Here is a 23,399-nt window from a genome sequence, read left to right as displayed (position 1 = left end):
AAAAAAAAAAAAAAAAGCCAGGGTCAGGTGAATGGCAGAGAGTCGCGGAGGTTTGTCTATTTAGGCATTAGAGGAGGGGAAGTATGGCTTGTGAACGGACACATCCTTAGTGGTGCTCCGGCCTGAGAGCTCAGTCAGTTGCTGCTGTTGGGATAATTTAGAGTTATCTGCTAACCCACAAGGCAGTGGCCTAAGTGCTTTAATGTGTACCTTCTTGAGAGGTGAGTACTGTTATTCCTACCTTGGAGATGAGGAAATTCAGGCATGGAACTAGTAAAAAAAAAAAAAAAAAAAAAAATCCTTGGGGCGCCTGGGTGGCTCAGTTGTTAAGCGTCTGCCTTCGGCTCAGGTCATGAGCCCGGGGTCCTGGGATTGAGCCCCGCATCAAGCTCCTTGCTCAGTGGGGAGCCTGCTTCTCCATCTCCCTCTGCCTGCTGCTCCGCCTTCTTGTGCTCTCTCTCTGTCAAATAAATAAAATTAAAAAAAAAAAAAAAGTCCTTGCCCACTTCACGTAGCATATGGCGGAGCGGGGATCCGAACCCACAGCACGTGACCTCCACCCACACTAGACCACAGCAGCACGCGGCCCACTGCCCAGGCTGTCGGAAGAGCTGTTCGATGCTGTTTGGTCAGTAGAAAAATTAACTTAAAAACCTTCAAAGGTGGAGGCTCTGAACCCCTGTGCTGATGAGGAATTGGGCTCCTTTTTCCTTCCTGCATTGTTTTGGCTGTCAGAAACAGCAAGAACTCACTCTAAAGGCTTGCCTGGGATATTTTAAAGATGTACGCTAAACCCCTGTTTACTGAAAATAAAGGAGGTATGCTTAGAAGTAGGAACAGTGGTTCATGCCTAGAACCACATCTTCAGAGGCTCTGCCAGGGGGGAATTATGTTTTTGGCTAGAGCTGCTTCCAGTGTGTTGGGAGCTTGGACATTACTTCCCATTTTAGCAGTAAGTAGCTGCTTAAAAATGGAAGAAGGGGAAAGGGGGGAGGTAGGGAATCAACCACATTCGTATTTGGAAACTCTACATATCTCTTGTAAATTTCGTATAAATCGACCCTAAAGATCTAACTTAATGGTCATCAACTTTGAGATAAAGCTTTACCTTTGATTCAAATTAATGTGTTTTATATATCTGGCTTGGTGAATTTTCACAAATGTTTCCAGTCATGTGACTACCACGCCAACCAAGATCTGGACCGTTTCTATCACTTCAGAAAATTTCCTCATGCCCCTGTCCAGTCAGCCATCCCACTCCCATCAGTCAGCCACCAATCTGATGGTTATCACTACAGATGACTTTTTTCTATTCTAGACCTTCATACAAATGGAATCGTGCAGTATGTACTCTTGCATTTGGTTTCTTGTGCTTAGTCTGGTTTTGAGATTCATCCATATTGCTGTATGTATCAGCCCTTCACTCTGAGTAGTATTCCATTGTATGAATACACGACTGTGTATCCATTCACTTGTTGATGAATATCCGGGCTGTTTCCTTTTGGGGATATAACAAATAAGTCAGCTATGAACATTTAGTGCCATGTGGAAATATGCCTAGGAGTGGACTTACAGGATCAGAGGGTGAGTGTGTGTTGAATTTCATGAGAAATTACCAAACGAGTTTTCCAAACTGGTTGTACCACATCATACACACACCAGCACTAAGTTTGTCATAATTTGTCAATACTTCAGAATTAAAAAAAAAAAATTCTATTGCCGTTTTAGACCCATTTTCAAAGATACTCAAGGTTCTCTGGATCTGGATGGGAGATTTTCTCCTTTGTATAAACAAGACAGTAGCAAGCTTTCAAATGAAGACATTCTCAAGTTGCTCTCAGAATACAAGAAGTAAGTGTGTTACTGTAGTAAATCAGTAAAATAGATGAATTATAATTTCTTGAAATGATGAATGTGAGTCATACATGGGAGAAACTGAATGCTTTGGAGCATTTTTGGATTTGGAAGCATTTGGAAGCCAGTGCATTCAGTCATCATAAATTTTAAGTATAAAATATTTCTTATTTTACACCTAGGCCAGAGAAGACCAAATTGCAGATTATTCCTGGGCAGCTCAACATCACAGTAGAATGTGTTCCTGTGGATTTATCAAGTAAGAATTCACGTGTTACAAATAAACCTTAAAGGGCTATGTTTGAATCTCAAATTTTCATCTTTTTAATACATTTCTTGAGGTTTACATGGTGTATAAAGTTCCTAGGGCTGTGTAAGAAATGCCTACAAACTGGGTGGCTTAGGATGACAGATTCATTCTCTCACGGTTCTGGAAGCTAGAAGTCAAGATCAAGGTGGGGCGCCTGGGTGGCTCAGTTGGTTAAGCGACTGCCTTCGGCTCGGGTCATGATCCTGGAGTCCCGGGATCGAGTCCCGCATCGGGCTCCCTGCTCGGCAGGGAGTCTGCTTCTCCCTCTGACCCTCCTCCCTCTCGTGCTCTCTGTCTCTCATTCTCTCTCTCTCAAATAAATAAATAAAATCTTTAAAAAAAAAAAAAAAGATCAAGGTATCAGCAGGGCTGTGTTCCCTTTCAGTGCTCTAAGGAAGACTCACCAGTCATTGGATTTAGGGCCCACCCTAAACCAGTATGACCTCATCTTAACCATTTACGTCTGCAAAGACCCTGTTTCCAACTGAACCAGCCAGGTGCCCCTGCAAAGACCCTATTTCCAAAAATAGTCAATTCTGAAGTTCTGGTGGCTGTGAATTTTGGGGGGGACACTATTCAATCCAGTACACATGGTGAAGAGTTTCAAATTAGGAAGAGTATTAAGTTGATTTTATCAGATGCTGTTTCATATATAATATCCTGTTGTGAGTGTTCCCTAGTCAGTTTCTGCTGCTTTTTGCCTTGGATAAATCCCATCAAGGGATCCAAAAAGGAGAGTTTCTTTTCCTCTCTAAAGACAAGAATCTAAAATCTCAGAAGAATGGACAGAAGACAGAAAAGACACTTTGCAGGAAATAAAATGGAGTGGCTAATAAAAACTTGAAAAATGTTCAAATCTTCATAATAATGCCACTAATGGAAATTAAAGTAGCAAGATGCTTTTGCTTCTCTGTCGCATTTACAAACATGTTTAAAGTGAAACCATCTACTGCTGGCTAGGAGTAGGAACACGATGTGGTAATTGATGTTCATAGATGTTCATAACTAAGGCATTTTGATTCGAGCTTCTCTCTATCTGTTCATTCACTGAATAAACTTTGCAATTATGGAGATTAAAGTCTAGAAGGAGTGACAGACAGTAAATAAGAAGACAAATGAGCGATTCGAGTTGGTGATTGGGGTGGGCTGCTTTAAAAAGGGTGGCCAAGGGAGGCCTTGCTCCAGCTCAGGAACTGAAGAGCGAGAAGGAGCCAGCACATGGTGGTTGGAGACGGTACATTCCAGACTGAGGGTGGTGCATACTGAATGACCGTGAGGCAGGAGCAAGCTTGGTTCATAGGAGCAGAAAGGAAGCCAGTGTGGTGTGTGATGGGAATAATGAAGATGGGAATGAAGCAGGAGAGGGTCTGCAGGAAATTGTATAGACCATGGTAACTCTTTAAAGGGTTGGATTTTATTCCATGTGCAATAAGAGGTCACTAAAGGATCATAAGCAGGGGAGTGGCATCCAACTTAAACTCCAAAACACCTAAGAGTAGAATGGATTATTTTTCCCTAAAGAAATAATTTGGAATGTAGACAGGAGTTTATGCATAAAGGTGCTCTTTTCTGTGTTGTTTATTTTGGAGGGAGATTGGAAACAACCTAAGAATCTAACACCATCGGTGTGGTTAAGGCATGACGGTACAACAGGAAACTTTATGCAGCCGTGAAAAATGATGTTTATAAAGAGTTCACAGAATAAAACATTAGATCAAATGCCAAAAAAAAAAAAAAAAAAACCCAACCCAGGATCAAGTTCTATATATATACAGTAGGATTTGAGTATTATTATATAAAACAGGCATTGAAAGGAGATAAGAAGAAAATATGCCAAAATACTAACAGTAGTTATCTCTGGATAGTGGAGCGATCACTTGTTTCTGTGTGCCTTTACTCTCTATCTCCAGATATTCTATTGTAAGTATCACTATAATAATTGGAGAAAACCGGGGCGCCTGGATGGCTCAGTCGTTAAGTGTCTGCCTTTGGCTCAGGTCATGATCCCAGGGTCCTGGGATCAAGCCCCACATCGGACTCCCTGCTCAGCAGGAAAGCCTGCTTCTCCCTCTCCCACTCCCCCTGCTTGTGTTCCCTCTCTCGCTGTGTCTCTCTCTGTCAAATAAATAAATAAAATCTTAAAAAAAAATAATTGGAGAAAACCGAACCCAACAGAAAACACTGTGTGCTCAGGTGTAACTCTTCCTGGGTCTTCCCGCTCCATCAAAACCACAGTGCAGCAAGGACAAGCAACGTTAGAGCTCCTTTGGTATATGAATCACCTCTAGTCCCATGGCTACTTCAGTAACCCTGGCCACCACACTTCTCCGAACGTTTGTGTTTTTCACCTTCAGGAGTAACGAATTTATTATTTGTAACACATCCTAAGATCTGTCATTTCCAAAGGCCTCCCGTATTTCTTAGGTGAAAATTGCACCTGCACCAAGTTAACTTTTTTCAGAGTGACTATCCACGAGCTAATTGGAGGCATACATTTACTGTTAGTTCCCCGATACCAATAAAAATTTGCAGTGAAAGCTAAATTGCAGCCACAGGAGGAAAAATGTAATGGATTTCTTTGCAGAGTTTAAATTTGTCAAAATTATGATGTGTTATATTTGGCAAATCATTCTACATTGAGAACGAGCTAGCAATCATGTCTGGTTTGGATGGTTCTACTAAAATCAGTACCAGGCTACGCCATTTTGTCCTTCTGGGTGCTTAAAATGGTTGTATGACTTTTTTGTCAATCACTAAGAATTCTGTTTGTTAAATCACTCTTTGAGAACGCGGTCCACGTATATTTTTATAAAGGCAGGAATGTGTTTGTGATTGCTAGATTGTATTATCTTTGCCTGTTTTTTTTCCTCTGCTATAGATTGTATTACTTCATCATATGTGCCCCTGAAGCCTTTCGAAAAGAATTGTCAAAATATTACTGTGGAGGTCGAAGAGTTTGTTCCAGAAATGACAAAATACTGTTATCCATTTACTATTTACAAAAACCATCTGTATGTATATCCCTTGCAATTAAAATACGATAGCCAGAAAACATTTGCCAAGGTAAGCAATGTAAACTATACATTTTGGGGTATAAAATGCTACTTATAATTTTCTGGTTTTAGGACTCATTTTGAGTGATTAATCATTTTTAGGCAAGGAACATTGCGGTCTGTGTGGAATTCCGGGATTCAGATGAAAGCGACGCTAGCGCTCTAAAGGTTTGTTTATGATCTTGATAAGCATACACTTTTAATGTAAAGATAAATATTTTGGGGGCGCCTGGGTGGCTCAGTGGGTTGGGTGTCTGCCTTTGGCTCAGGTCATGATCCCAGGGTCCTGGGATGGAGCCCCACATCGGGCTCCCTGCTCAGCGAGGAGCCTGCTTCTCCCTCTCCCTGCTCAGCGAGGAGCCTGCTTCTCCCTCTCCCTCTGCCCCTCCCCCTGATTGTGTGCGCATGCTCTCTCTCAAATAAATAAATAAATAAAATCTTAAAAAAAAAGATAAAGATTTTGGTACTTGGTAGTTTCATAGGCTAAGTTTGATTTCTCTAAGCTCCACAAAGAAAATGTACTCGAGTGATGAAGGTAATACTGCCTTTTCTACTCTTACACGTTAACTGTGAGGATTAAATATTTTAAAAATAACCAAATGAGGTAGGAGGGTGTGTAGCTTTAAAAATGGGTCAGCTTCATATACCAGCATTTTACTTTTGCTCCTCTTTGATTTTGCATTGCTCTGATGTGCCATCACAAGGTCATTTTCTCCTATGACCTGATAGTTTCTAATGGTATCATCAGGGGACCATAAACTCCTTTCTCCTTGAAACCTGAACAGGCTTTGAGCTAACAGAAGCACAGCATGACTGCTTTGATCTGAGATAGGACTTCTCCCCTGGCAGTGTCCAAATGGTGCCTCCAGACTTGGATTCGTGGTGGAGGCAAAGCAGAATCTCAGTATTCTCCGATAGAGCAATCCTTAAATACCTCTCACGTCACAGCGCCTTTATCTTTTCACTCTTGAGCGCATTAAACAGAGGCCTGAAAGAGAAGTTCCGAGAGCATCTAGCCGTCACAATTTGTTTATCTGGCCCCCTACTTCTCTAGCTTGAGCCTAAATCAGACAGATGGACAGCCAGTCCTCCATTCAGACCTCCTGGGGAAAAAGCCTGGAAGCCCCTGACTAAGTCGTTGAATGTTTAATAACCCCTACCTCAGAAAAGAGGTGTTTCGTTGTTTTTGGGTTTTTGGTGTTCTTCCCCCCCACCGCCCGAGAAACCTAAGAATTAGCTGGCTCAAATTAGGTGTATTTTCTCTGATTCCCCCCTCACTGGAGATGAGAATGACTCTTCCTTTTCCCCCATGCAATGTCCTTTTGTACCCTTAAAGATTCTTAGGTTATCCCTCTGCAGTTCCTGCAAATTGCCTCCAGAACCGTATTTAAGGAGAATTGGCGATGCATTCACATGGAGTTCTGAATTTCATTTCTTAGCTGGCCTAGAGGCTGGCTCTGAAGTAACAGGGTGAGGCAATTAGTACCTTGGCATGCTGACTCCATATTTATCCTTGAGCTTATTGGGCCTGTGGAAGTGCAAAACTCACACCAGAAATGCAATCGGATCTTTTCATGGAACCATAGAAAGCCTCGCATTTATTTTATGGGTCTCACAGAAAGCCAGTGAATTTTAAAACAGGGCTCATAAAGTGAGCGAACAGTAAGCTTGTCTGTAGCTTAGTAGACGTTCAGTTTTTAATCCCTTTAGGCTGGGAATGTGTCTGCTGTGTGCGCGAGTTTTAGCTCCTCACCTTGCCCACCGCCCAAGGAGCATCCAGCAAATGTTGCTAACTGCCTGGTGGGGAGCTTCTCAAGAAAGGCAAATAGCAGGGCGCCTGGGTGGCTCAGTTGGTTAAGCGACTGCCTTCAGCTCAGGTCATGATCCTGGAGTCCCGGGATCGAGTCCCGTGTCGGGCTCCCTGCTCGGCAGGGAGTCTGCTTCTCCTTCTGACCCTCTTCCCTCTCGTGCTCTCTGTCTCTCATTCTCTCTCTCTCAAATAAATAAATAAAATCTTAAAAAAAAAAAAAAGAAAGGCAAATAGCACGAGAGAAGTAAGCTTTCCAAATCTGGTTTCAGAATGTTCCCTTTCCAAATGATTAGCCATGTTTGACTTCTTGCTGTCAACTAATTGGGGAGTGCTTTTTTTTTTTTTTTTTTTTTTTTTTTTGATGACCAGAAATTCAGAAGCATCCATGCAGCCAAGTTCCGCGATGTCTGGGGTGGTAGCTGGAGTGACTGTAAATGATTCAGAATTTACAAGCTCACGGTGAAAGCCTGGTGGGCTTGGCCATGGCCTTGGGCTCACAGATGCCTCCAACCATGTGTGGTTCCATTGCGTTATATTTAAAGGCCTTCACCGAGATGGGTGACTCCGTTTCCTTCTTTTGCAGTGTATTTACGGAAAACCCGCCGGGTCTGTTTTTACCACAAATGCTTATGCTGTTGTCTTGCATCACAACCAAAATCCAGAGTTCTATGATGAGGTGAGAACACATTTTTCCGATGTTCGTAAAACATGGCGGTGGCTCTTCTTTTTCTCTTCATCTCCATCATTTTCTCTGCCCTTGCAATCCCTGAACATTTTGTCCCGTGAAAATAGAAAGCGTCACACCAAGGCGAAGGGCTCGATGCCCTTTGATGACGGTGGAATGTGCCCACAAAGGGAAGGGGCTCCGGCAAGAGGTAACCACATAGGGAACAAACATGAGACGAGAGCTAGGATTCTAGCCTCGCCTTGACAACTAGCTCTGTGATCTTGAGCAAGCCACTTCCCCTTTCCCAAGTCTCCCATTTCCTCAGCCTTCAAAGAAGAAATTCAGAAGAGATGTTCTGAAGGCCCTTCTAGATCTTTCTTCCTGCGGTTTTGCATGGGGCTAGGGGCGCAGCCGCTCTGTAAGTGAAATGCTTTGAGAGACGCAGCAGCACGTGGGGGCTGCCAGAACCCCACTGGGTGCTCTAATGCGTCAGTGCAGTGTAGACGAAGGGGAGTGTCTCGCAAGCTCCATGCTCCCCTCCACCCCAGTCTACCTCTCGGGCCCTGCCTCTGCCTCTCTTTCCTTCTCCTTCTCTGCGTCTCTCTGTACTTGCCAGTGTCTCTCTTAGTGTCTCTGTCCCAGCCTCCTCCAGTTGGCGTGTCCCTGGCTTAGCCAAATCTGCAGACTGCTTTTGATTCCTCCGTGTCTCCAGGAACCTGGATATGCATCCCAGGCCGCAAGCTTTGCTCTTTCTGCTTCTCAGGGCTCTTTGTCTGTCACCATTCCCCCCTGCTGTCACAATTTTTCCCCAGGTCCACCTGCTGTCGTCAGGAGGCTTTGCACCCCAGCTTGAGGCCTCCTCCCTTTCTCCATCCAATGCTCTTGGTGGTGTGGGGGATGGGGAGGAGCATAGCGGTGCCTTGCAGTTTTGCCCCCCAGAGAGAGAGTGTGCCCATATTTATGTGCAGCAGAGCATTAGATACCCAGATGGTCTGGCTGCTATGAATAGGCGTGTTCTGTGGTGAAATATACCTACAACAGAAATTAGTTCTAACACCAAAACCCTGCCTTGCGTGAATGATGATGAGGCCAGATGTCCAGCACCAAGCTGTTTTAATATGTCCCCCTCTCTCATCGACACCAGTCACTCCAGAAAACTCGATCGTTTAGCAAGTAATCCGCATTATTCTTAGGGCGCCCGAAAGAAACAGGCTTTTCAGTCGTTTCAGTCTCTATTGACCAAGACAGCGAGAGATTGAGAGAGATTGCATGTGCTTTTGTGCAGGTGTATGCACACGCGTCCAATCAATTAAATCTGTGATGTGTCTCTTATATACTTCCAGGAGGCAGTAAAGACATTTGGTTGGGTCCTGATTGGAAAATCACTTGAGATGCTTGTATTGAAGTGTTAATTTCTAGGATTAAATTCATGTGCCAAGGGTGACGATTTTTATTTCTTTATTCAAGAGTAATCTTGTGTTTTCCTTCAAAAGATATTTATATGAACTGTAATTGGTGGATACCATAATACCATAGTGACTTTTTGCACATTTATTTGCAAAGCTTAATTTTTTTTTTTCCATGCAAAGGAAAGCAACAGTTTAGAAAAAAGAAACCTTTCAAACTCAGTACACATTTTAGATGGATTGCATTCACTGACTCAGATTGAGTTATATAGTATCTCTGGGCTGTGAGGCTGTGGTTTTGATCCAGTGTTTTAGAAAATCCTGCTGCAAAGTTGCATCCAGGAGAATCCACTGGACTCTCCAGCACAAGTCATAAATCAGCCCTCACTACCCAGGAGACTATTGTTGTCAAATTGAAACTGACTGGAAAAGCCTTTAGAGTATATTTAAATGATCCCTATTACTTGAGGACTTGGCTTGTCGTTGAGAAAAACTATGTCATTGGAAAAGTATGATGAAATTGAACTAAAGGTCTGACTGTCCAGCTTGACAATGAAAACAAAACAAAATGCGATGTGTGATTTTGCTGTCATTTCAGATTAAAATCGAGCTTCCCATTCACCTGCATCAAAAACATCATTTGCTTTTTACTTTTTATCATGTGAGTTGTGAAATTAATACAAAGGGAACAACCAAAAAGCAAGACACAGTTGAAACTCCAGGTACGTGTACTCTTTCAAAGTCTCTTTCTACAGCTATTTGAGATGGAATTGTCTAGAATGTAACCTCTTTTCCTCAAGCTGCAAACCACTTCTTCCCCTCACCAAAATGTACATTTCCGAATTAAAAAGTTCACTGGTGAAAGATGAATTATAGGTTCATTTGACCATCATTTCTTTTTTTTTTTTAAAGATTTTATTTATTTATTTGACAAGAGAGAGAGAGACAGTGAGAGAGGGAACACAAGCAGGGGGAGTGGGAGAAGGAGAAGCAGGCTTCCCGCTGAGCAGGGAGCCTGATGTGGGGCCCGATCCCAGGACCCTGGGATCAAGACCTGAGCCGAAGGCAGACTCTTAATGACTGAGCCACCCAGGCGCCCCGACCATCATTTCTTTTAAGTAGAATGGCCCAGCAACCAGAACTTTCCAGTTTGTCTCGCTAAGGAAGTAGGAAGTAAGCCCAGAGCCCAGGGGTATATTTGAGCCTGAGGGAGATTGGGGACCCACCTGGTTCTAGTGAGAACAGAACAGATTTAATGAATCGGAATAAACGCTAGTAGTGAAGGGCCAGTCCTGGTCCCATCCAGCAAAGCTTTAGATAAACCAGTGGGAAGCATCCTGTAGGAGAACACAGAAGCCCTATAAACATTGTGTGTGTCACCGCCACTAGATAAATGTCAGGAGGCCCTGGGATTCAGATCCAAGCTAGCCTGGATCAGTCTGAAATTCATTCATTCATTCCTGCATTCATTCATTCATTCACCAAATAGGTCTGCATATTTATTATGTGCGAGACATTATGATAAGTACTAAGGAGAATACAGTGGAGACTCAAACATAGATCTCATCTTCAGTGAGCCTATGGTCTAGCAGGGGAAATGAGATCTATAAGACAACCATCAGACAAGATAGAAAGTAGTAAGCTACCAAGAAAGCGGTGCTGTGTAATCTCCGGGAAGAGTGAGTTATTACTTCGACTGGTTGGAGGGACAAGTGGCTGGGAATCTGGGAAGGCTCCCAGGAGGAGATGGGGTTTGGGGTGAGGCCTTAAACGGGCGAAGTAGAGTTTGACAATGCAGTGATGGCAGGAAGGTAGATTCCAGGATAACGGAAGAGCTTGTCCAGAGGCCGAGTGTTGAGGGATATGGACAGGGAACCACGCGTAAGTTCAGTAGGACCAGGGCACCAGGTGTTGGGAGGGGAATCAACAGGACGTCAGGTTGAAAAGGAGGCACCAGATCATGGAAAGCCTTGAATGCCAGGCTGTGGATTTGACTGTATTCTGTCACCAGCATGGAACTATCGAAGGGCTGTAAACACCGGTAAGAGCTCTTCCGCAGGCAGCGATGTGATGGCGGAGGGCGTTGGAGTGAGAAAGAAGGAAGAAACGCCAGTTAGGGGTTACTTCAGAGGTCCAGGGGGAAAGGGGGCCACCCTACGGCAGTAGCCGGGGGATGGAGAGAAAGGGACTGCAGAAGAAGAATGTATCGGGTCTGACAAATGGTTGGTAACTAGAGAGAGAATTCAGAGTTAGCAGTGAAGCTTCAACACTGGAAAGAAGGAACTTGCAAGTAGCAAAATCACGGGGTAGTGGGGAATCATAGGTTTTGGACTGATGTTGAGTTTGAGGTGCCAGTGAGACATCTGAGTGAAGCCCTCCAGGCAGCCAGACTGAAGTAGTAGAAAGTTGCCCTTATGGATCGTGTGGTCCTGTTCTCTGTCTCCACAGGAATTGCAGTTTGTTCAGGGCAAGGGACCGCGAGGGTTGAGAAGAAATCTGGCAGAACAATAGGAACTCAAGACCGTGCACGTCCTAAAGGACACATTACTCTTTCCTTATTTAAATCCTAGACTGAAGGGGGCAAAGGGCTCGGTGGAGCACAAGATGGTTATTCCGTGGGCCACTCATCGCTTTGAGCTGTCCATCCTTAAGTGGCTTCACATCCCTGAGCCAGATGGCGTGTGCTCGACACTGTACCTTCTCAGCTTCCAAGTGCTCTGTATGAGTTTTGACTGAGAGACACCCTTGGCCACGCTCTGATTAATTCATAGTGCAAAAATGTTGCCTAAGCAATTCCATAGAGACAGAAAGTAGACTAGCAGTTGCCAGGGACTGGGGGAAAGGAGAAATAGGGAGTGACTTCTAAGGGGTGTGGAGGTTCTTTTGTGGCGTGATGGAAGAGTTCTGGAATTAGATCGTAGCAGTGGATGCCCAGCTTTGTGAATATGCTAAAAACTGTTGAAGGGTGCACTTTTAAATAGACAAACTGTATGGTATCTGAATTCTATCTCAATAAAAATGTCTGTGGGGAAAAATTTCAACCAAGAACAAGAAATAGATTTTCCTATTTTTCTGGACTGGAAACCTTTGGTCATGTGTCTGCTTTTTCAGTCAACTACTCTGACAGAGTCCTTTCGAATGGTTCCCGTGCTCACGTTACTTTCCTCTGCTCTTTATAAGAGAAGAGCCTCTGGGTAAACCATTTCTGAAGCTGTGCTAGTAAAGATGCCCTTCAGACGTGTTTCGGAGTCTGAGAAAGCCATTTAGTCTCCTTAGAGAAAGCAACATATTTGTCTTCTTTGAAGAATTAAAGCATTTGCCAAATTAAACACGTGAATGAAAACATTCTAACCAGATTTGTGTTGACTTCTGTGTTCGCAGTATAAACATACACACTCACGCAAAGAATTTTAAAGAATCAGAAGGCAGTGGCTTTCAAAAAGGGCTCTCCAGCCAACATCCTCGCTCATGTGCCAAACCTTGGTCCCGAGCAAGCTTTTTTTACAGCTGAGATATAAACACTTGAAGCCCAGAGTAAGCTCTATAATGGAAATAATGACACTACTCAACCTGAGGAATACAGATGGCTCAGGCTTTTTTAGCTGGAACATGATGAGTTTTCTAATAGAAATCCAAGAGGCTCTTTTGAGCAGAACTTTTAGGAAATACAGAGACGGGGGGACATCTCTCAGTGGATTCGAGTCGTAAACACTATGGCCCGTCTGCATTCTGCTACTACACCTCGTCCTTCTGTAATCAGGAAAACCTGCCCAGCTGAACACTGCCTTGTATGAATATGGGCTGTGACCTGGACTTGTGACCTTAATTTTCCATAGTCCCTCACCGTCGGGTTGCTGAAAGAAAATCTGCAACATGCTGATTGCTGGCTGAGATTGTCCCAGACCCGAGACTCTGTGCTCTCACTAGGGATGGATGAGGGAGCTCGGACTCTTTTAAAAAATAAGTCTACCACAATTCATCCCCCAGAGGGTAAAGATAATGGTACTGATGCACTTTAAAATTTTTTTAAGTATTCTCCTGTATTATCTCTCTTTGGTCTCTCAGTAACTAGTAGGCGGAAAGACTATGTGTCGTTCCCAATTTATAGTCCAGGAAGTTGAGTAGAGAACTCATTAGTGGCCAGGCTGTGATTAGGAAGCCATCCAAATGCATTGTTCCTTCCCCAGGATTCAGATGCCCACCGCGTGGACTCCCCCGTACAGACCCCTGGAAACGTTGCCACCCCGCCCTGTTCCCCAGCATTCAGAGATCTGTGTAGCTAATTGCACTTGCAGTTTCATCTCTCACGGTTGATTATTGTCTTGGCAGTTGGCTTTGCCTGGGTACCTTTGCTGAAGGATGGTAGAATCATTACATTTGAGCAGCAGCTGCCAGTTTCCGCCAATCTTCCTCCGGGCTACTTGAATCTGAATGATGCAGAATCAAGAAGGGTAGGAAAATCACTGCATTTGTTGAAGGGATCACGATGAAACGTTTAAAAAGTAGAATTCGCTCTTCTGGTGGATAGCTTCACAAAGTCCGGTCTGAGGACCGGTCCACAAGAAAGCTAAGTATGGAAAGTGAGCGCTGGAAAACTTTTGAGAGCAGTTTGACCAAGTTACCTCATGTCTGTTGATTCTTTTTTTTTTTTTAAAGATTTTATTTTTAAGTAATCCCTCCACCCAACGTGGGGCTCGAACTCACGACCCTGAGACCAAGAGTCCGCATGCTCTTCTGACTGAGCCAGCCAGGCACCCCTCGTGTCTGTTATTCTAATAACAGTTTTACAAGCTGAGGCTTGGATTTTGTGCATCGTTGTTAAAAATGCATTTATTTAGTAATTCATTTTTATTGTACTTTATGAAAGCTCAGCCGGCAAAGCACTGGAAATTGAAAATGATCTAGGAGCCGTTTATTCTCAAGGCAGGTTATTGTCTCCAATAGTTCCCTATGTGTGACACAAACACATTTGTTTCTGGGGTTAAAAAAAAAAAAAGGGAAAAAGTTGAAATGTGTAAAGGTGTCATGTGTCGCTCATCTATTCATAGGTATGTTATAGAAACTCCTATCTATTTTCCGTCCACAGCAATCTAATGTGGATATTAAGTGGGTAGACGGTGCAAAGCCTTTGTTGAAGATTAAAAGCCACTTAGAGTCTACGATTTATACTCAAGTAAGTTGCATCATGTGAATTTTGTCAATTTTGATATTTGAATCTTTAAGTTTGTTTATTTTTGAGTAATCTCTACACCCAGCATGGGGCTTGAACTCACGACCCCGAGGTCAAGCGTCGCATGCTCTTCCAACTGCGCCAGCCGGGTGCCCCCGATTCTATTTCTTGTTTAGAATAGACTATATTTGATTCCTGCGGCTTTAGAGAGATTGTGGCCTCAAAGGCTTTCTCATTAGTAATAACATCATTCTTAATAGTAGTAACTCAGATTTTATAATCCCTTTCAAATCCCCGAATCCCTTTGTTCCCATTAATGGATTCAAGCCTCACAAAAGTCTGAAAGGATTGTGGAGGCCCTTATCACCTCTTTAAAAAAATAAATTTTAGTTTTTGGAACAGTTTGGGATTTACAGAAAAATAGGACAATACAGAGAATTCCCATATACCCTGTACCTTGTTTCCCTGTTATTTTTAAAAAAGATTTTATTTATTTATTTTAGAGAGAGAGAGCACAAGCCGGGGGAGGGACAGAGGGCAGAGGGAGAAGCAGGCTCCCCACTGAGCGGGGAGCCCGACCCAGGGCTCGATCCCAGGACCCTGAGATCGTGACCTGAGCCGAAGGCAGACGCTCAACGAACTGATCCACTGAGGCGCCCCACCTAGTTTCCCTGTTATTAGCCACTTACATTCATTAGTATGACACGTTTGTTATAATTAATGAACCAGTAGTGATACATAATCAATGACTAAGGTTTGTATTTACTCAGATTTCCTTAGTTTTTACCTATTAATGACATTTTTCTGTTCCACGATTCTATCCAGGATAGCATATTACATGTAGTTGTTCCATCTTCTTAGGCTCCTCTTGGCTGTGACAAGTTCTCAGACATTCATTGTTTTTGATGACCTTGTCCATCTTCATGAGTAGTGATATTGGGTAGGCTGCCCTTCTGTTGGAATTTGTCTGATGTTTTTCTCACCGTTAGACCGGAGTCAAACCCAGAAATTTGAAGTCAGTGGATCATGGATGACTAGTACAGTTTACTCTAAGCCTTATCAGCCATGCAGTTAGAGTCAGATGTCTGTTGGAAGGCTCAAGCGACCATTCAAAAAATCACCGATGGACAAGAGACAGTCCACGTTCCTTGGTGTGGCCCCCCTGCCCACTTCACCATTCCATGGATGGAGAAACCGAAACTTGGTCGGGTTAGATGACTGACCCAAGGTCACACAGATACTAATTAGAAGAACCAGGTCAAAATCCAAATCTTATTATCCCAGTTCCCGATACGGTACGCACTGTCCACAGAGCCTGCATATGATATATAGATTCCATATAGGCCAGCTGGACACTCGCCAGCCAAGTGCCATGGTAAGTTGAACATTGAATGCCTGAGACTTGTCTGGTAGCTCCCTGCTGCTCCCTTTCCTTCGTCTGTCAGTCCAGACCTCTATTCCTACTCATTTCATTAAAAATGTAGAAGCAGCCCAACTTCAGAGGCTACACCCGTCAAAAAAGGAATTAAACGAAGGTTTGACTAGCCACGCAAAAACTGTGGCTTGCCCGGTATGCTTAGGCACATGCTCACTTTGCCTGGTTTTGCTGCTTTGTGTGATGGTCCAGGGGACTAAGGGACGCGGACACAGATGTTGGTAGCCGCAGCAGCCGGGTCTGGGCGCTTGGAGACCCTGGTGGGTAGGTTTGCAAGATGAGGGCAGAGGGAGCGCTAGAGAGCCTGCGTCTGAGGGTGAGGAATCACATTTCATATGGCCGTGTCCATCTGTTTTTCAGGATCTCCATGTGCACAAATTCTTCCATCATTGCCAGCTGATTCAGTCAGGCTCGAAAGAGGTTCCGGGGGAGCTCATTAAATATTTAAAGGTAAATGAACAGCAGCTTTCTGCAAAAAGGGTTGGTTTTAGTGTCTTTCTTGTTGCCACCTTTTGATTGGGGGCGGGGATCAAACTAACTCCTTAAAATACTTTGGGCTGTGTACCCTCAAGAGAATATTTTCTTTTATGTGCTTTTCTGTCAAGTGCCTATTTAGGAGCAGACCGCAGAGTTGCTACATTAGGAAGAAAATGTTGTAGCTAGAATCTGTCGACATATTTCTGAAAATCTCATGAAAATGTTTATTTCAGTTCCATAAATTGACTTTTTCAGGTCTTTTCTCTTCCTGCTTACTGCCCAGGAAAGGTGCTGGGGGGAAAAGGGTCAGGAGAAATGGAGTCCCTTTTGCTTGGAATAAAATGACGATTCCTGGGTCTATGGGTGAAAGATTATCAAAGGGGTCAACTAAAGACAGAAAAACCTCGGTTCTGCATGTTGCATGGAAGAGTCTTAAGAAACACCACATTTCGTCCAATGTATTGAGAACCCAAGACTCCCATTTATTGCCTAACATGGTAGGACCAAATTGCACATCACGGGACCTAGCTGACAGCGACTCTGCTTTTGGTTGCTCCTTCGGTAGGTCAGCCATGGCAAGCCTGAAGAATTTTTATTTTATTTTATTTTATTTATTTTTTATGAGACTCTTTTAAAGATTTTATTTATTTCTCAGAGAGAGAGATACAGAGCAGAAGCAGGGGGAGTGGTAGACAGAGGGAGAAGCAGACTCACTGCTGAGCAGGGAGCCCGATGCGGGGCTCAATCCCAGGACCCTGAGATCACAAGCTGAGCCGAAGGCAGACGCTTCACCGACTGAGCCACCCAGGCGTCCCAGGAATTATTTTATTTTATTTTAAAGATTTTATTTATTTGACAGAGAAAGACACAGCGAGAGAGGGAACACAAGCAGGGGGAGTGGGAGAAGGAGAAGCAGACTCCCCACGGAGCAGGGAACCCAATACAGGGCAGGGCTTGATCCCAGGACCCTGGGACCATGACCTGAGCCGAAAGCAGACGCTTAATGACTGAGCCACCCAGGCGCCCCAGGAATTTTTATTTTAAGTGAAATCTCTACAAGATTTCCCTTTGGACACATGTTACTACTTAATGCCATTCTCAGGAAATAAAAACGTGCATTTCTTCCAGAGAGGTAGTAGGAGATGAGATAATACGGATGGGTTCTGGAATCATTCACCCAGTGTGTGTCCCAGACCTGTCCCTTATTAGCCCTGGGATTGACCTTGGCCAAGTTCCTGAACTACTCCAAGCCTTTGTTTCTTCATCTGTCACATAGGGATAACCAGCAACGCCACCTTGTTAGGGTGGTTTTGAAGCTTAAGTGAGATAGGGCATCTACTATAGAGTATAGTAATCCTTGAGTCTACACTGAATTCTTGAGGCTTTCTATGGGCCAGGCATCATTCTAAGTGTTTGGAATATAAATGGAGAAAACAGACAACATCCTCATTGTCGAGGGGCTTACTTTCTTGTGGAGGCAGATGAACAATAAACAAAGAAATGAATATATATATTCATTCAGGTGGTGATAAGTGCCACAAAGGAACCCCTAACATATTGAAGAGGAATAAAGATTCTAAGGGGTCCCTCTTCTAGATAAAGTGTCAGAGAAGATCTCTGGTAAAGTGACACTTGCCAGAGACCTAAGGGAAATGAGGGCGCCAGCTAGGTGGACTTCTGAGCGAGCTGGGAGCAGCAGGTGCAAAGACCCCAAGGAGCTAGTTGGGGAAGGCCTCATACGCCATGATGAGGAGTTTGAATTATACCTTCAATGAGCTGGGAAGCCTTGCAGGGTGCTGAACAGAGGAGCCACATGATGGGCTTTGGGTTTTTAAAGCCTCATTCTAGGGTGCCTGGGTGGCTCAGTAGTTAAGTGTCTGCCTTCAGGTCGGGTCATGATCTCAGGGTCCTGGGATCGAGCCCCGCATCGGGATCCCTGCTAAACTGGGGAGCCTGCTTCTCCCTCTCCCACTCCCCCTGCTTGTGTTCCCTCTCTCACTGTGTCTCTCTCTGTCAAATAAATAAGTAAAATCTTTAAAAAATAATAATAAAGCCTCATTCCGCCTACCATATTGAGCATATACTGTTGGAAGGATAAAAGTAGGGGGATAGGTGATAAATGGTGACTGTTATTCTTAATTATTATTAAGAAGTCTAACAGTCCTCTACCTCTCAAATCCTTTCCTTGGGTAATGTCTAGAATGCCAGGTTTATGTGTGTATGCTGAGCCTGTTAAATTCTTTGGCTTTTCTTCCAGTGGGGAAGCTTTGTAAAAGTTTTAACAGAATGGAATAGAGCAGAGCTTCATTTTCAAATATACTGGTAGTCTTAAAATGGAGAAAAAAAAAGTACTCCTTTTTGTGTGGAAGTGAGGGTGTGGAAATTTCTGATATTTATGTGACCTTTGCTCGCCCTCTAGTGGCAGCGAGTGAAATGCTGTACGATTACAGAAACAGCCCAGTTCCTGTAGGGACTGTTAGCCCTGAAAGGGAGTCTTGAGAGTTTTTATTTTACGGATAAGGAGACTGAAGCCCAAGTAGAGGGGACTTGCCTGTGGTCGCTCACCTGGTAAGGAGCAGAGCTGAGCTGAGCCGAGCCTGTGGCGTGTGTCTCTTGACTCCTGGTCCCATGTTCTTTCTACCAAACCGTGTTATTTGTTGACCCCATAAATGACATTGTTTCACCAATTCACTTGCCACCTGCTTGTTGGGCTTTTATTATGTATGTAGTATTTTCCCAGATGCTGCGAGGCTTGCAGAGAAGAATAACTTAGGGTCATTGCCCATGAGGATCTTAAAACCAGTCAGAGAGACAGGACACATACGAGTAGAATGACAATGTAAGTGAGCAGTACCAATATGTGATAGATAGCAAATGCACGATCCAGGTTATAGTGCTAAGGGTCCAGGGAACCGAGGAACCCCTGAGACTAGAAGCCTCCCATCTTTATCTTAATGCTTCGGTTCCTTATTTTATTCGTTGATACAGTCATTCGCCAAATACTTACTGGGCACCTCGTATGGACCAGATAGTGCGGTGGGCACTAGGAATATGACGGGGAAGCAATTCAGACTACATCCCTGCTCTCGCTGGGGTAGAGAGGGTATAAATGAGTAATTTGAGATCAAGATGAATGTTGCGGAGAAAATAGAACAGATGAATGGGATCCGACATGACAGGAGTGCGTTCTAGATGGAGTTGTCAGGGAAGGCTATCTGAGCAGATGATGCATCAAGCCGAAAAGAAATTGATGAGAGGAAAATGAGCGTAGGGGCTAAAGCTGTGGCAAAGGAGGACAGATGATTGCAGCAGGCGTAAACACCTTGCGACGGTGTTAGAAGGACGGAAAAGAAGAAACGCAGTGAGCAGCTGCGGGGTGGGGGGGAGGTGGCATGAGATGAGCTTGGAGAGGGAGGTGGGGTACATGTAGGCACGGGAAGCCCTTGACAGCCTTTGGTTCATGGTGGTTTGTTTGGTCGGTAACAAGGGGTAGGAAGAACACTCTAGCTGTTGCGCTGAGAGTAAATTACCGAGGAGCGATACTGGATCAGTTTTGCCTTGAATGCCCATCTCTCTTTTCTACCTGCTATTATCCCACTTTGCCTTTCACCTGCCTCCTCTCTGAAGCCTTATTGGACATCCTCTGCCCACGTGAGGACTCCGTTGCTTCTTCCTTCGTGCATCTTGTACATACCACTGTTGTACTGTTGACCATTTGTGTTGTAGATTTAGTCCCAGGTCTTTCTCCCCATAGACTCTGAACGGCTTGATGGGAGGAACCAGGTGTTTCTGATGTGCTTGGCCCTTGGAGGGTCATTCAGTATGCCTTTGTCGAATGAGTAGGGGTTTCAACTTGACTTGGAAGGATGGCTAGGATGCGGCTAAAAACCGAACAAATACACAAAGGTGGGAATGCAGTCAAGGCACCTGTTTGGCCTTATGAAGAATGAAGAGTGTTACAGCTGGAAATCTAGGTTGGGTCTTAAGTAATCTTGGACCGTAGGCCCGAGTTTCTCAAGCTTGGCACTGTTGACATTTTGGACAGGTCAGTTTCTCTGTGGTAAGTGGCTGTCCAGTGCATGGTAGGACGTTTAGCAGCATCCCTGACCTCTATCCACTAGGTGCCAGGAGCACCCCCAGTTGTGACAACCCCCAGTGTCTCCAGACATTGGGGGATGTCCCGTGGGGGACAAAGTGGCCCGTGGTTGAGAGCCACAGGCATTTTGGCAGGAGGTGGTCTGATGGAACCAAATCGGAGGGAGATGAATTTGGAAATGAGACGTGGATGTGGAGAATTAAGACGACCTGCACAGAGACCAACTATGAAATGATTAGACTATTTTGGTTATAGGTTAAGAGGGGTGATGGCAGTAAGGCAAGAAGAAAGGGAGCAAAAGGAAGGAAAAACTCGAAGGATAGACATGGGTTCCTTGAGCTCGATCTCTTGCCTTATGCATCTGACTGAAGAGACTCTGCCCAGAACTAAGAGGTCACGGCTGAGATGCTTCGCATATAGATGATAGTGTCCTGAAAAGGGATGATGAGGCTAAGGATGGAGAGACAGAGCAAAAGAGAACTACTGAGTTCCTTAGGTCCAGAGACTTGTCTCCTCCGTCTCTGCATTTCCCATCACAATGAACCGTGAACCGGTGTACAAGGTGCCCTGTGAGACTTGTTTTCACCTTTTGGTTGGCTGGTTGATGAAATGATTGAGTGAATGCCTGAGTGAAGGAGGGGAGGTGGGGAGAAGGGAAGGAAGAAGAAAGACATTTTACAGATGTTGCTGCTCGTCTCATTTCTACAGACATACGAACACATTTCTACTTTGTGCTGTTGACGTATCTATGGCTAGAGACAGGGTGTTAGCACTTGGAAGAAAGGTACTGTAGGGATGTTTGAATGCAGTGATGCCCCAATTTTGGTGCCAGTGTGAAGCCAGTTACACAGAGGAGTGCTCTTTACTGCATCCCATTTACCTTCTCAGCAGATTAACGGATGGGCCACGTTCTGTAGAACACACTCCAGCAGGCCAGTCTCCAGAACCTTCACACACATCTGCTCTCCCACTCCAGTGGAGTGCTGGTTTACCAGCAATCAGTTGTCTTTATTCCAAAACCCCTTTATCCCAGTTACACTTTTTATCTTCGGTAGATAAAGTGTTTAATGTGAAATACACAAACAAAATCTGAGTGCCAAAATAGAGATGTGGATAAAGGAATCAACAAAACAAAGTCCCCTGTCTTACGAAGCTCACATCGAAGTGGGCTTATATTCAAGTGAATGTATTTCTCATTACTTAATTTTTTTGTTGTTTCACATTTGCAAGCTATATCATATTTCTGTTTGTTTTCATAACTAATAATGACTTATTTTAGTGTTTGCATGCCATGGAGATCCAAGTCATGATACAGTTTCTACCTGTAATTCTTATGCAACTCTTCCGGGTTCTCACAAATATGACCCACGAAGATGACGTTCCTATCAACTGCACCATGTGAGTTTCGGTGTTAAAATACAAAGACACAACTTTTGTTTCTTTTTGTGTTTCTTCATTTTCACTATAAATTTATCTTCCAGACGAGAACCCACAAGTCAGATATCTAATATCCATTTTCTCTTGTTTCATGCTTTTCAGACTGGGGTCATGTATTGCCAGGGATAGATGGTACCAGAAACCATAGGAGAAACTTAATGTGTTTTCCTCCACCAGGGGTTCTAAAACCTGACTGCATGTTAGAATCACCTGGGGAGCTTTTAAAGAGGTCTGTGCCCAGACCACATTCATACCAACGAAACCAGAATATCTAGGGGTGGAACTTCAGCATCAGTATTTTTTTTTTTTTTTTAAGCTATCCAGGTGATTCCATAATGCAACAGAGTTTGAGAACCATTGCCCTAGACCAGTGTTGTCCGATAGAACTTTCTCCAATCGTGGAATTGTTCTACACTTGTGCTGCCCAATATGGTGGCCATTAGCCATATTTAGCTTTTGAGCACTTGAAATAGGGCTAGTGCAGCTGGGGAACTGAACTTTTCACTGTTGTCGATTTTCATTAAATAGCCACAGGTGCCTAGTGGCTCTCACGTTGGACAGAGTCACCCTAAGCCATGAATTTTTACTCAAAAACAGTGAGGGACTATTACTTTTATAGAAACAAACAAGGATATATGGTAGAGTAGAAGGCAAAATGCACTGAATTTTGCAATTAAAATAGGATACTTAAAAGCATTGAGAGCTCAGTGCTGGATGTTTCTGGCTTTGCTGCTTCTACTGTTGCCACGCCCTCTCCGGCTGGGCCTTAAGCGACACCCCTGCGCACCTGTTTGTTCTACTCTGCTGTTGGGGACAGTCTGCTCAAAAATTTACAAAGCATCCCTGTAGTCCCGTGGTTCTCAAATACGGCTCCTACCCCAGCAGCATCAGTATCACCTGGGAGCTGATGAAACATGCTGGTCATTGAACTTCACCCCAGACCTCAAAAATCAGAACCTCTGGGAGAGCGGCCCAGCCTTCTGCCCTCCGGGTGATTCCGATGCATGATCATGTTTGAGAACCACTGCCAGTCTCGTATATGAATTTTAGATTTACTGCCAATCGCAGGTCACGCCGTTATACCCGTCCTGTCTCTCTCTTCCTTTTCCCCCATCTGTAGATGTGCTTTTCATTTTTTCTTTATCTTTCTCTTTCCTTTCCTTTTACTCACTGGAGGGGATTTCAATATTGACCCCACTGGAGGTCTTTTGCCCCGTAGTAGCCGTGACCCTACTTGAAACGTGCACAGAGATTTAGAGCTGGGCTGCCAAAACGTAATAGCCTTCTTTTGAACTGGGAAGTGTTTTTGCAAGGCCCTGAGCATGTTAGATGCGGAAATCTTGTTAGACAATCTTATTATATGTTCTGCAATCCTCTCACTTTTAACACTTCAGGTAGTGTGGGGGTATTTTTAGGGCTAGACAGTGCAACTGTGGAAATTCACCATAGCCTGACATGCTGCCCTTTGCGAATGTGTTTTCAGGGTTCTCTTACATATCGTTTCGAAGTGCCATGAAGAAGGCTTGGATAATTATTTAAGATCCTTCATCAAGGTTTGTGGAGGAAGCTTTCTTTGGGAGCAGTTTCTTTTCCTTGAGAATTTTGACTGACGGTTCCTTTTCCTTCGTTTGTAGTATAGCTTCCGACCTGAAAAACCGAGCGCCCCTCAGGCCCAGCTGATACA

The 23,399-nt window shown here is 44.1% G+C and overlaps 1 protein-coding gene across 1 annotated transcript in view; it reads left to right on the top strand.

Moving 5' to 3' along the window:
* The window catches only part of DOCK11 (dedicator of cytokinesis 11), a 187,270-nt gene that overhangs the window by 86,021 nt on the left and 77,850 nt on the right, over window positions 1-23,399 (top strand). Inside the window, 12 exon segments of the mRNA XM_081808354.1 lie at window positions 1,729-1,851; window positions 2,037-2,113; window positions 5,043-5,227; window positions 5,320-5,385; window positions 7,611-7,703; window positions 9,699-9,822; window positions 13,430-13,551; window positions 14,187-14,273; window positions 16,066-16,155; window positions 21,558-21,676; window positions 23,199-23,268; window positions 23,350-23,399. Coding sequence (XP_081664480.1) covers window positions 1,729-1,851; window positions 2,037-2,113; window positions 5,043-5,227; window positions 5,320-5,385; window positions 7,611-7,703; window positions 9,699-9,822; window positions 13,430-13,551; window positions 14,187-14,273; window positions 16,066-16,155; window positions 21,558-21,676; window positions 23,199-23,268; window positions 23,350-23,399 — 1,206 coding nt within the window.

This window comes from Leptonychotes weddellii, chromosome X (assembly GCF_054177405.1).
Source record: "Leptonychotes weddellii isolate Sample4059 chromosome X, ASM5417740v2, whole genome shotgun sequence".
Classification (NCBI taxonomy): Eukaryota; Metazoa; Chordata; class Mammalia; order Carnivora; family Phocidae; genus Leptonychotes; species Leptonychotes weddellii.
This window is presented reverse-complemented; position numbering and strand designations above follow the sequence as displayed.